Below are 12,934 nucleotides of genomic sequence, written 5' to 3' on the forward strand. Positions count from 1 at the left end.
CTCTTTGATTACCGTTTAACATCAATTTTATTGAGAATAGATAGGTCAAAGCAGTCTAGAGCTTGCAAGGATCGACCAAGACTTGAATCGACGTTAGACCTCAACCAGGGCTGGCCTTCCTTGGACTCGGAACACATTTTTCTTAAGTAGTAGGCCACTGTGTTCAGCTGCACGTGTTCTTTTAGTTTTTTTTTTTTTTTTTTTTCACCCAATCAGCTCTCTGTTTTATACTTCGTCACCTCTATAATCATCCATATCTACGGCTGGGAAGGTTTTAGACCCCGGACAAACCTGGTCGGTGTAATTTTTTAGTCCCTTTTACTTTTTAGTCTCAGTTTATCACTCGACTAAAGCGCCCCCCTCCCCCATCACAGTCGACTGAAAGTGATTTTGCCTCAAATTTTAGGTCTGTCACACACACTTTGCTCCCTCGTAATGCTTCCCCTTGTAATCTTTTCTTAGAAAAGCTCCAGCTACATTTGTATCGGTATATTTGTGATATTGTTAGACACTTCAATTTCATTCATACCGTAAAATTGCACCACATCAATCTGTACTACATTTAAGGTATCGTAAAAATACATTTTGTTTAACTTTTTGACATTTACTAGTATTCGGTCGATATATCTGTAATAATGAATGCATTCAACGTTACATACTTTGTTCCCTCTGCAGTATTCATTATGCCCAAGAAAAAGAGAAAAATCACAGAAGACATGCCCAAACGGCAGTTTACAGATTTAAACCATTTACTTATACATGTAACGTTACAAGAATATATGTCAACAATTAAAAACAGTGAAGGACCTTTGCCGGTCAATATTTTCAAAGACCAAATTGTACTACACAGTATGCCGAAGGATGAAAACCACAAAATCCCCTGGGAAACTAAATTTGATAGCTTTTATAAGCAAATAAACTCAACTAAAATTCTTGACAACAAACAATTTGATAACATACATAACATAACACTATTACATATTATTAGAAATCTCATGATCAAAATGATATTCCTTAAATGCTTACCATCTACAGAAAATGACATTGAATTTAATAACATTTTAGGAGCAATGATCTCCGAACATTACATAGATATTACTCGAAATTTGTTTAAGTTATACATTATCTTTAGCGTTATGAATGGCTACATTGAAAACACAGGACCATCAGATATTTTTTGTGATCTTTTCACTGTTGTTTTTTGTATTTTTTTCCCTGACATTATAAAACTGACACCTGTATTGGAATCTAAAGAACAACCTGTAAGTGTAATTGACAAAATGTCTGAAATGAAAACAACAAATGTAACACTAAAGAAAGCTATCAATTTGGTTTTTAAAGAGAGCAATTTAATGAAGCATATCTTTCCAGATACATGTACAAGGAAATTTTATCAACTGTCAATGAAAGCAGCAGATGTACAGAAAAATGACAACTCCAAGGAAATCCATTTGTTCATTCCAGAAATATTAGAAATACTGGTTCAATTTAAAGAAAAAATTTTGACTTTAGAGTCGCGTGAAGACAACTTTTATGTAAATTTTAAAAGAGCAACTCAATCAAATATTCTCAAACACTTGTTTAATACAAATTTTGTCTCTGCAAAGACAAGCCCCAAATCTAAAAGTAAAAGTAGAAGAGATGCAGTGGCTTTTGTACTTCCAACTAAAGACTCTGTACATCAACTCTTAAAAGAGATAAATGTGGGAATTGATTCAGTCACTAATACCAAATTGCATGTTTATGTCTACATCTGTAAACTGTCGGGTTGGAATGTCTACTTCACCTGGCCACAGCATACAGATGGTGAGCATTACATGTAACACTAGTTTACCTTTGTCCGGGGAATACTCGGTAAGAGTCAATGGACACTAATCTGGCAAAGCAGTGAACTATATATGTTATGTATATGTTATATTTGGAAGTGTTTGTATGTGTGCGTGTATGTGTATTGGTGACCAATGTGTAGCTGTCTGGATTAGGGCTGGGTACCACTTTTCTTGCTGGAATGGTCCAAAAATACTGGACCTGAAAAATAATTGGTGATCTTGACTTTGGACCAATTAAAAAATGAATTATGTAAGCAGGCATTTATGCATTTTGTTGCTTACTGGTAATCTCCAAGGCTGTCCAAGCAGATCTTGCGATGGCATGATATAGTATCATAAGCTATAGTATAGGGAAGCAGTTAAGCCAGTAAAGGAGTTCACTGGCCACCACAAAAAGGCCAATGAACTCCTTTGAACTTTCCTCCTGGTGACCAGTTTTGGTACTGCAGGAAACTTCCTGTACATGGTTGTGATTTGGTTGTGAGTGGTAGATAGCTCTTCTTTGAAATTCTTTCTGTTACATGTTGATATTATAAAGTACCTTTGTCGTAAATGCTACACGTTACATTTTCTCTCTAGTCCTGTTGATACAAGAATATTGCAAATTTGAAGGCATGTCTGTTGTCTACCACTGTTCTCTGTTTCCAGGCATTGTACAACAGGGTTGGACACGTTTTCTAAAATTCACTTCTCCTATCGGGCAAGCACATAAAAAATTTATTTGCTCAAACCAATTCTTCACTTGCCCCAAAATCAAATGTCGCTTTTATATGCATTTTCACTTCCAGCAATGGAATTCTTATTATTGCCTCTATCATTCCATGTTGACCATTGCCTGATGTCATGGCTGTAAAAGGTAATCTCATTCATGATCAATTGAAAAATCTTATCAGGCAAGTGGTGTAGGTCATGCACTTGCCCAATCAGCACTTTCACTTTCCCTGACAATAGGGCTTGTGGAGTTGTCCAACCCTGGTACAGAAGCCCAACTCTTGGAGCCACTTAAGAAAGTCAACCTGCAGAATGCAACCTGTACTGTAAATGCAGAAATGTTCGCGGTGGATTAATGTTTGCGGTTTTCGCGGCGGCCGCTTCACCGCGAATTTAAAACCACCGCAAACATTCTTCCATAACAGTAAGACACTACAGTGCATGGTGCTACCGCGAAATAAAATCCACCGCGAAAAGTCATTTTTCCCGCTACCACGAAATTAAATCCCCGCGAACTTAAATGCATTTACAGTATGTCATATTCTTAAACTCGATTTGCCATTGATAATTCTGCTTTTTATCAATTTCTAGGTGGGGACAGCAAACCCGCAGCTGACAAGTTGGCACAAGATCTGCAACGGCTGCCTGGTCAGAATCTTGTCGTCATCTTGCTCCTTCGTGGCGTGTCCAAAATAAGTACTATCAAACCAGGAAATGTGGTCCCCATCATGACAGTAACAACCACTAACGATAACAGCTGTCATGAAAATTTGTTGCTCCCCAAATGGCCTTTACTAGATAACTCCCATTGTTCCTTTGTGGAAGCCTGTGCAGCTGAAATCAATGATCCCAAGATTCAAGTCGCAGTGACTGAACCCTCGGATTGTTGCATCTGTGATGCTTCTGAATTCCAGTCTGCAAAAAGGGCCAATCCAGGAAAGGTCATTGCACAAGGTCTACCACTGTTCGCAGCCTTGAGGGACAGTTGTAGCAACCTTGGAGTCATTGTTGGAGTGGCAAAGTCCCTACATGATGGTGATACCAGCCCAGTGCTACTAACCCTGTGTAACTTTGTCCGTGAGATGTGTGTCAGAAACCCAAGCAAAGGTGAGCGATGGTGTCCTCTAATCATTTTAAGCATAAAGTCACTGCATGGATTGTAGTCAGTAATAGTAACAATATTTCACCAACAAAATTTTCTGCATGATGTCAGTGTATATTTGCTTCTTATATGACTTCACTACATACTTTTATCATATATACAGCAGCAGACTCAGATTGATAATATATTTTATTACGTAGACTAAGGTAACATGAGCATGCATTAGTAAATAGTAGTCTCATAGTAGTCATACAAGCAGGTGCCTCTGCACTAAGGACAGTCCAACTTAACATTCCTGTCGAACATCTGGACGAACAATAAACTCCTTTTATTTTGAACCCTTGGTTACAAATAGCGTTAGTACGTATATTAGACAATCATGGCTGTACCTTTTTGTTGATGGCTGTACCTGCCAAGTACAGTTGTTTGGGGAGGGTAAGGTACCACATAGGTCTACATTAAACTGTGTGGTAGGATGCACGTTTTAAACAGGGTATGCATAAGAGACGAGACTCTGCTCTATCTAGCAGACTTTGTAACAGGGTCATACAATAAGCATGTACAGGTTCCGTCTGCTTGAGTGCCCAAGCTACATTTCTCTTTATTATGTTTATGTCCTGAGCACCGGCAAGGCAATGCTCTACAGCACCTCCCACTTCTGCTTGGACTGAAATTATAATGCCCTTACTGCACTATATCTGGCCCGTCATCAAACATCTGTACTGGATGGATGTGGCCTTCAACAGAGAAGTGTAGCTGTTTCTTTGGCTAATTCTTAGAGAATTTCAGGGCCAGTTATTGAGTGTTGGAGTGTTGGAAGAACTATATTACTATCATCTCGTATTGTTTTACTTCCTAATCAGTTCTGGCCAGTGCAAAGTGCAGTAAGGGGAGAAGTCCAAAGAGCAGACAAGTCCTGCCTTCAGTGCCACAGACTCCACAACCCAATAGCTACCGACCAGGAGAAGAAGAAGACAAGCAAGGTGAATCATTGAGAATCATTATTCTATCCCAAGTTTTCTTTCCTGCCCTTGGCTGTTTTGATGTCCAATTTCTATATTTTCGCCTTAAAATGCCTGAGTACCAAGGATATAAATTTGTGTGTTCAACCACACCTCTTCACAACTTCAGTAATCTTACTATCTTGTTATATCACTGTTTCTTGTTTCGTAGGTTACAACACCAGGAACAAAGGGCTGCAGAAAAGATCCCGGGACAACTCACCACATTCCATGGTGCCAACGAAGAAGAAGAGACTAATGGAAAATCAGCGGAGAGATGAAGAAGAAGGACCGAGTGGAGACATACGGGCAGGAGGTGAAAATAACTATAGTTTCTCATGCATCACACATAAAATACTTGCAAAGCTGTTATCTTGCATATCTTATTGCATGGATTTCTAACCTTCATGGACAAAATTAATGTTATTCACTTATTGAACGTGCCCTGTAAACACCAAAATGTAAGTATTAAACTGTTACTTTTCAGGTATTTCTAAGTACCTGTATTTCATCAAGGAAAACGTGAGCACATATTGGAAAGACCTTGCTGGCCAACTTGGATTCATTTACACAGACAACAACAACATTCGTGATCGAAACAGAGATGCCAAATCCAGGTGCCAAGACATGTTGGAGGAGTGGCAGAAGAACAATGGGCATGGTGCCACCATAGAAGTTCTGATGTCAGCTTTGAAGGAAGTACAGCTGATGAATGTCGTGGATGGTTTGAAAAGGAGATACCCAGGTAAGATCAGCATATGACTTGTTTTGTAGCCTTTCTCCATTTGGAAATGTTCTTGCTACCGGATATACTTTATTTCTGAGTGAGTTTTATATAGGCTAACACTTAGTTCTTAATGTGTTTTTCAGAACTGCAGGATGTATGCTGATATGCTGAGTGTCTCCTGGCGACATATGCGAAGGAAGTCTGTTGGAAAACATCAAACATGGCATTCATATCATTTTATACCAAGAAAATATATGTTAAATTGCTGCTTTCAAGCTTTTTGTTGAAAAAATAATACAACTTTTTAGAGCAGGTTTGATTCTCAGAACTAATTTAGAGTAAGTGACAGATATTCCTAAGTCATTTTGCTCGATAATTCTGTGCGCACTTGCCTCAGCATTCAGATAGACAGTATTTTAAACAAAGTTATTTGTACAGTACCCTTGCAAACCTTGGTCCATGGACCATTGGAACTTTGCTCAACATTTGTAACTTCATCTAAGAAGTAAGTCGACCTACAGTTTACATTCATCCTCTTTAAAGCCCAAGGTTTGCAAAGGTGACAGATTTTAAGCCAAAATGTTTTGATTAATTCTCTATGAACCTAAACACAATAATTATTATTGTAATAAGTGCCTTCCCAATTCACACTGCCTGCAAGCAAGTAACAACAATTCAGGAACGATTTAAAAGTTTTGTACTTAAAGTTTTTACATTGTTCTGGAAAAATTAGTGTGTTACAAAGTTTATCTTTTCTACCAAAGTGTATACAAATATTTTCAAGTGATATTGTGTTTTTGATAAAAGTTTGTACTGGTACAGAAAATCCAGGTCCAGAGGTTCAAGCTAGTGGACATGTCCAAACCTGAATAATCCCATACCTAATCTCATCTTGTATTGTAAATGTGACATATATTACATTCTGTCCACATTAAAAGTACCAAAAAGTATACATTCCTTACTACGATGTCTTACAAAGTAACTATTCCCAACTTTTTTTTATTACCTGTATGACTGTTAACCTTTAGTTAGTGATGAGTCTTAGTGTCATCCTAGTTAGTTTACCAGTATTCCCTTACTCTCCTCTTCCCTTGTTGTTGGTTAGAGAGTATGACAGTCCCAGGTAAACCTCCAGTAGTAACTAAGATGGCACTAGAGTTTAGTAACCAAAACTTATAGTTCATGGGCCAGAAGACAAGTCGATACCTACGGGTTGGCAAGTTGTTTAAGACACGAAATTTTCGGATCATTTAGATGGTGATAGGTTTGAGAGGAGATAGGCGCCGGCAGGGGACTAAAATGTCTATTGATACAGCATAACATGTTGTGCTGCCCCTACGGCTGATTAATCAGCCTACGACTGATTAAAAAGGCTATGGGACGAACGAACGAACGGGACGAACAAGGTTTGAGGGCTGATAGCTGGTATAAAGCTACCATACCAGAATGGCTATCACATCAAAATATATAGCACAGACCTTCAAAAATAATCTGCCATCCCAGAGGATACTGATGTGTGAAATTCGGGGCCATAGATTAGCCCATGGCCTATTAAGCACAACAAGCTTATTTGGCATTGATTTATTTAGATAATTACAGATTGATCAATGGCTGTTGAATTGATGTTAAACTTTACCCAAAGAATAGTGCTAGATAGCCAGGACTTGTTTATATCAGGTTTAATAGTATAGTGTACAAGTCATGCATTTTGCTCCAATCCAGAATATAGTAATAGCCACTATTGTGTATTGTTTTATTGACTCCTTTAGTTGTTGCATATGGGACAGCTATTCTTCTAATTCACACAGAAAACATGGACAGCATAAAAAAAGCATACAACAACATCTCATAACTACAAGTACTAACAAACCTCATATAACATATCATGAAACCGTATGCGCCATAGTTGAAGCTAATACATGTACCAGGCATCCTTGCATACGTGCTGACCCTGCTTCACACCACTCTTTAAAGTTTGGACGACTAGAATTTAAAAAAAACTCAGTAGATGCACATTTGTTTATCCTGAGACAAATACAGAAACTATTAGGTCACGCATGGTTGAGTCAAAAGACTGACAGCAAGGTTCAGAGTGCATTTCGAGTGCAAATCTGCATTTCAAGGTCTTAAGACCTAACCACAGACGAAATATCCAAGACAATCCACCCAGGCGTTCTTGAGTTATTGTGTACACACACATAGAAAGAGAGAGGCATACTCACCCACAAACACGCGCCACTCAAAACATAATCTTGGTGCAGGTAAAAAGTTGATCTGACCGCCAGGTGACCTCACCTGTCCTTGCGAAAACGGTCCAATAGCAAGTCCCGTTTTATACTCAAACTCTGGTGGTAAAGTGATCACGTGACAGCAGGTGGTTTCACCGACACGTTTGAACCATGGCGTCGCCACAAGAACAAGGTAAGGCCTATTATAAACGTAAAATCCAGCTCGCTGCGTGATTGTCAATGCTTCACATGCGGAAGGAAGGTTTTCGAGACAGCAATACTTTTCGGTAGGATGGGTTGCGTTGAACGAAAAAAAATGCACGTCGATATAATCTAACTTCCGGGTTTAGCTGCAATGGTGGAACGGTTGACTTTCTACCATGGATCGACGAAATATTCAGTCAATGAAACTTTGACCCATTGTAGACAACCTAATAGTTATCAGTAAAACAAACTAAGATACAGAGAATATAAGTTGATAAAGTTTACCACATTATCATTCGTAGTTGAAAATGGAAGGACGCCTTGAATGAGTAACAACAATTAGAATCAAGTTGAATGGACTAGAAAAAGTACCACTTACTTGATTATCTTAGGTCTTACATGTTCATAACAATTCCAGATATACGAACATATTTCCACGACGTTGTGGACAACGCCAAACACGACTGGGAGGACTTAGCCTACAGACTGGACATCCCAACGCCGGACATCCGAGCCACGGACAGGACGAGACGAGGTGACCCCACCCAGTGTTGTAGGGACATCCTGAACCTGTGGGTGGGGATGCACGGACGGGGGGCGACACTGGATATCCTGAAGGACGCACTGGTGGGGTGCAAACACCAGGATGTGGTGGATATTATAGAAGGTTAGTATCATACAACTCAGATCATACAACTCAGTATTCTGTGTTTTTGTCAAATCTCTACTGTTAACACTCTCCGGTAATCTATTGGGTCTGGGATCCAGGAGAGATTATATATAAGAAATAGTTGCATACTAGTATGTTGTTATGTATGATCCACATTTCTTGTCATTGTACTTATTCTGTGTACAGGCAAAACTACAAGTACACATTTGACAGGGGGGAAGCGACCACAGAAAGATGGTCTCCATGCTTCAGAAACCACAGGTTAGTCTTGATAGTAAACCATTTTTGATTGATTGATTGATTGTTTGATTGAAAAGTATGTTGTTTTAGTACCATTTTTCTGTATGCAGTTAGGAAGTAAGTCTCCTTAGGATTAAGTTTGTTTTGAACGAAACAGACATTCATTTTGTTGTACAATAAAATATTTATTTTTCCAGATCTGAGAAGAGTATTCCTACTGGTTAAGGAGAAACTTGGTGTCCGTTGGAAGGACGTGGCCCGTGCGCTAGACTTTGAGGAGGCAGATATAGACGTGTTCACCTACAAACACAGAGACCCCCGGAACGCCTGTATGGACATGTTGGAGGAGTGGCGACAGAGAGGGAGGGGGGCGACCTTAGAGGTGCTGAAGGAAGCGCTTGAAACAGCAGGCCGCATGGACGTTGTGGATACTATCATAGGTATTAAAAAATATGCATATCATGACATAAACATGAGGCATCCTATTATGAAGTGTCGATTGCATTCGTTTAATCTTAAATTCAACTGACACAAAATGTTGTTTTATTTTGAGTATAGAACACGAAGAAGAGTTCAAGATCAAGAGACCAAGGGGGTCTTTACCAGGTAGTAGGTCTACACAACTGCCACTTGCAAGGAACCCGGAACAGAAGAGAGGTAAGACATCTTTCTATTGTAGGTTCTTCAATCAAACAAAATTATTCCAACCCATCTGATAGGCTTTTATATCCCCTTGTCAATCAAAAATGTTGACTTGTGAAGACCAACATGATCCAACATGTAGCTATCACGGCATTGGTTCAAACAATAAAATAATAAAAAAGTGGGTTCGAATAAAAAAGTGGGACTACAAAAATCAGCTATAATCAAAGTATAACACCGCACATGTGCATCTACGTACACTGTACATGCAAGGTTTGCATACTTTTTATTAGCTGATTTTTGCATGGAGGGTAATCTTGCACACTTTCTTATTTGAGAAACATTATGTAATCTTGATGTATCTTATCACAGTTATCAACAACAATAAAATGGATCATCTCTGTCCATTCCAGTGTTCATCAGTTACACAGTAGACCCATACACTGATCCTAACCGCACATCGAGGCAACGTGACTCCCACATCGCGCTACAGAGAGAGAGGGTTCGGGCTCTGTCGGACGCACTCCGTAACAGCGGAGTGGACTGTGTTATCGACCAATACGTAGAGCAAAGTCCACCAAACATTTGGACCAGGTGGACAGAAGATGAACTACACATGGCCGACTACGTGTTGATGATCTGTACTTCAAACTATCTACAATGTGTAACTGGTAAAAAGGACGAAGAGGCCACGTCCGAGTACAAAGTCAGATTTGAAGGCAAAGTGATATACGCCCAACTAGCAAATCCAAAAGCTCACGAAAAGTTTCTTCCTGTTTTCTTCGATGAAATCAATCGTGACGACGTTCCTACGGTTTTCCAAGCTGCTCATTTTTATGGACCAATAGAGAAAAGTCCGAGATACGGACAGGGTACGTTTGACCAACTGTTTTATAAGATTGTGGGGAGTGCCCCAAAGGAGAAACTGCCACCCCCTGTAGGGAATATTCCTCCAGGGCTGGTACCAGTACCAAGGCGTACATAGAAGACCTTGCTGCTTGTCAGTCAACACATTGTCTTGTTCTTGTACTACAGGCCAAAACACTGCTACTGCAAGAGATATGCTTGTTCTTGTAAATGTTGATAAAAAGTTATAACAGAATCTCGATGGATGACATCACATTCCGACAACTTTAAATGTTTATTTTGACAAAAATCGCTTGTCTTTTATGAACTTGATATCTTCATATCTACATATTACGCAACGTGAATAAAGTTCTTTGATTTGTAGTAATTTTTCTTCCTACGCGGTAGATAAAATGATAATGAATAAAACTTTATGTAATGCTATCTTTGTGTTTATTTGCATGGTACTCCTAGTGACAGTGACAACAAACTGTAAGAATAATTTGTGAATGTGAAAAATATATCATATAGCATATAGCCATTAGCGGTAACATACACGATTCTCGGTTAGTTCCATTGGTTTATGGCTACTTAATCTGTTGTTAGAATATTGCATTACTACAATGACACGGCACATTTTATTGTGATGCTCAATTAATTCCGTTGGGAAAGAACGTTTGTAACATAACGCAAACTATGACTATAAAAATCCAGAGACAAGAAAAACGATTGAGGTCATTCACAGTATATAAAGCCCATATATATGTTTGTCAACAAACCTGGCGCACTCGCCGCCATTAAACTACGTCACCCGAGGCGGTACGTGACCTTTAAGTGCAGAGGTCAAACCGTGTTCTCGGTACGAAACACCTGAGCTATGTAACCTGGCTCCCGATTGGATGTTACAAAACACCAGACGTATGTAACCTATCACCTGATTAGTTGTTTGCAAACGCGGTGACAACACAACCATTTTGCTGTCGAATGTCGCCCAAACCTTCATATCGATCTTGTTGTGGGTATCGAACGACCAGTTTTCTGCAGGTAAAGATGAGCATATTTAGACTACAGATGTTTATCTGGCTATGGTAAACAGGGTTTGTTTGACCAATACGAGAGGCGCTTCTATTATGAAGCAGGTAATCCGTTACATTTTTGTACCCCAATGCATAGGAACATATAAACGTTTGCACCTATTAAAGAGGTAAGAATGCTGAGTATGTTTAATTGAAACGAGTTTTGTGTCTAAAAACACGTGGAAGAATTTTAGCTGCAAAACTATCAAAATGTCTATGTGAACAACTGCATTACGAGGACACTGTGCACTGTAAAAATACCAAATATACAGCTCTTATGTTAATTTACTTCCGGATGTCTAGCGCTATACATAGCACGTTATGTTACCTATCATGAACAGAATTTATATTATTTAGAACTGGTTACCCATAAGCATAGATACCAAGACACTAACTTGACTAGTACTGTTTCCATATTATATTAGTATTGTACGGGTAAGCTTCTGAGGTATTCATACACTTTGTTAAATAATTTGATCTGTTTCTCTCATTAGTTTATTCAATTTTCCTTGCCGCAGTGTCATACGATTTTATTTCAACGATAGCATTCACATATTCTTTTGTTGGATGCTCACGAAAAATCTATACTATAGGTCTCTGACTTCCCCTGCATGTTGTTTCTATTTACTGCTATCGTATATGTTGATGTTAGGTGATGCAGTGCTAAGTGCCTAGCCACCACCATGTCTCTACTGTCCGCCCGTAACGTGCTGTACCTAAAGATCTCAGACAGTCTTACAACAGAAGAGGTCCGGAGCCTCCGGTCTTTGGTCACGATCGACGGGCATTTACCACGGGGAAAAGTGGAGCACGCATCTCCACAGGACATTTTCACCATGTTGGAGCGAAAGCTTATCATCAGCGAGGGCAATCTGGGCTTCCTGGCGGAACTGTTGAGACAACTACATCATAGTCGATTGGCTCAAGAAGTTATGGAAGTCGAGAAAGCGGAAAGAGGGGAAGGTAAGATTTGATGTGATCTTTCATGTTTTTGTATCCAGGGATCACACACACACATATCTATGCTTTACCTGATGTACATACATACCATAACCCTTCTTTAGGCTTAAACAAATGGCAATATAAATTAACAAAATAGTCCATCACACTTCGTCAAAACACCGGTGTATTTTTTAATTACATAGGCTAATGATTTGCTATAATTGCTATAATTAGAAATTTTACAATACCTACTTTTGAGTATGTGTTTGTTGTCTTTAATGGCTTCTTAATGTCGATATTTATGCAACCATTTTTCTTTAAAGAAACATGATGTTACAACTCTGTTTAACTAATCACAGTAGACGCTGTCCCAGAGCCTGAGCCTGAGACAAGTCGAACCAAATGTCATACTAAACCAACAAGACCACCACCTAGTAAGTAGCTTAATGATTCACATCATAAGGAATATACATCATAATGATTTTAATCCATCTTTTTCAATGTCAAAAATATTGTAGTTGCCCATGGATTTATTTCTTTGTACATGTACGGGTGTACAAATCAACATATTGTGAATCTTTTTTAGGGAGGGGATATCCAGAGGCTGAGTCGGGAGAGAGTACCGCATCAACAGAAGCCACCAAACGTGGTGCGTCCGCCATCTTTGTTTACCCTTAACGCTATGGTACTGTAGCCTTTTGTTGATTCAGTGTCAA

General features: G+C 39.1%; 3 protein-coding genes across 3 annotated transcripts; all 3 read left to right on the forward strand.

Annotated features, from left to right (window-relative positions):
* The first annotated feature begins 683 nt into the window (after window positions 1–683).
* Window positions 684–4,737, forward strand: LOC118407179. The gene is made up of 4 exons (XM_035807601.1): window positions 684–1,806; window positions 3,132–3,647; window positions 4,506–4,625; window positions 4,724–4,737. Exons 1-4 carry the CDS (start codon window positions 684–686, stop codon window positions 4,735–4,737), a joined length of 1,773 nt encoding a protein of 590 aa, XP_035663494.1.
* Window positions 4,738–4,819: 82 nt separating this feature from the next.
* On the forward strand, window positions 4,820–6,400 carry LOC118406928. The gene is made up of 3 exons (XM_035807331.1): window positions 4,820–4,959; window positions 5,131–5,388; window positions 5,514–6,400. Exons 1-3 carry the CDS (start codon window positions 4,875–4,877, stop codon window positions 5,531–5,533), a joined length of 363 nt encoding a protein of 120 aa, XP_035663224.1. The 5' UTR covers window positions 4,820–4,874; the 3' UTR covers window positions 5,534–6,400.
* Window positions 6,401–7,769: 1,369 nt separating this feature from the next.
* LOC118407180 lies at window positions 7,770–10,431 on the forward strand. The gene is made up of 6 exons (XM_035807602.1): window positions 7,770–7,791; window positions 8,221–8,469; window positions 8,659–8,733; window positions 8,910–9,152; window positions 9,271–9,369; window positions 9,768–10,431. The coding sequence occupies exons 1-6, from the start codon at window positions 7,770–7,772 to the stop codon at window positions 10,337–10,339; spliced, it is 1,260 nt and encodes a 419-aa protein (XP_035663495.1). The 3' UTR covers window positions 10,340–10,431.
* The last annotated feature ends 2,503 nt before the right edge of the window (window positions 10,432–12,934 follow it).

This window comes from Branchiostoma floridae, chromosome 19 (genome assembly GCF_000003815.2).
Source record: "Branchiostoma floridae strain S238N-H82 chromosome 19, Bfl_VNyyK, whole genome shotgun sequence".
NCBI classification, from domain to species: Eukaryota; Metazoa; Chordata; class Leptocardii; order Amphioxiformes; family Branchiostomatidae; genus Branchiostoma; species Branchiostoma floridae.

Coding starts and splice junctions, on each gene's coding strand:
- LOC118407179 (XM_035807601.1), top strand. CDS start 684: ATGCCCAAGAAAAAGAGAAAAATCACAGAAGACATGCCCAAACGGCAG. Junction 1,807..3,131: donor CTGGCCACAGCATACAGATG/GTGAGCATTACA, acceptor ATCAATTTCTAG/GTGGGGACAGCAAACCCGCA. Junction 3,648..4,505: donor TGTCAGAAACCCAAGCAAAG/GTGAGCGATGGT, acceptor CTTCCTAATCAG/TTCTGGCCAGTGCAAAGTGC.
- LOC118406928 (XM_035807331.1), top strand. CDS start 4,875: ATGGTGCCAACGAAGAAGAAGAGACTAATGGAAAATCAGCGGAGAGAT. Junction 4,960..5,130: donor TGGAGACATACGGGCAGGAG/GTGAAAATAACT, acceptor GTTACTTTTCAG/GTATTTCTAAGTACCTGTAT. Junction 5,389..5,513: donor TTTGAAAAGGAGATACCCAG/GTAAGATCAGCA, acceptor TGTGTTTTTCAG/AACTGCAGGATGTATGCTGA.
- LOC118407180 (XM_035807602.1), top strand. CDS start 7,770: ATGGCGTCGCCACAAGAACAAG. Junction 7,792..8,220: donor GGCGTCGCCACAAGAACAAG/GTAAGGCCTATT, acceptor TAACAATTCCAG/ATATACGAACATATTTCCAC. Junction 8,734..8,909: donor CCATGCTTCAGAAACCACAG/GTTAGTCTTGAT, acceptor TTATTTTTCCAG/ATCTGAGAAGAGTATTCCTA.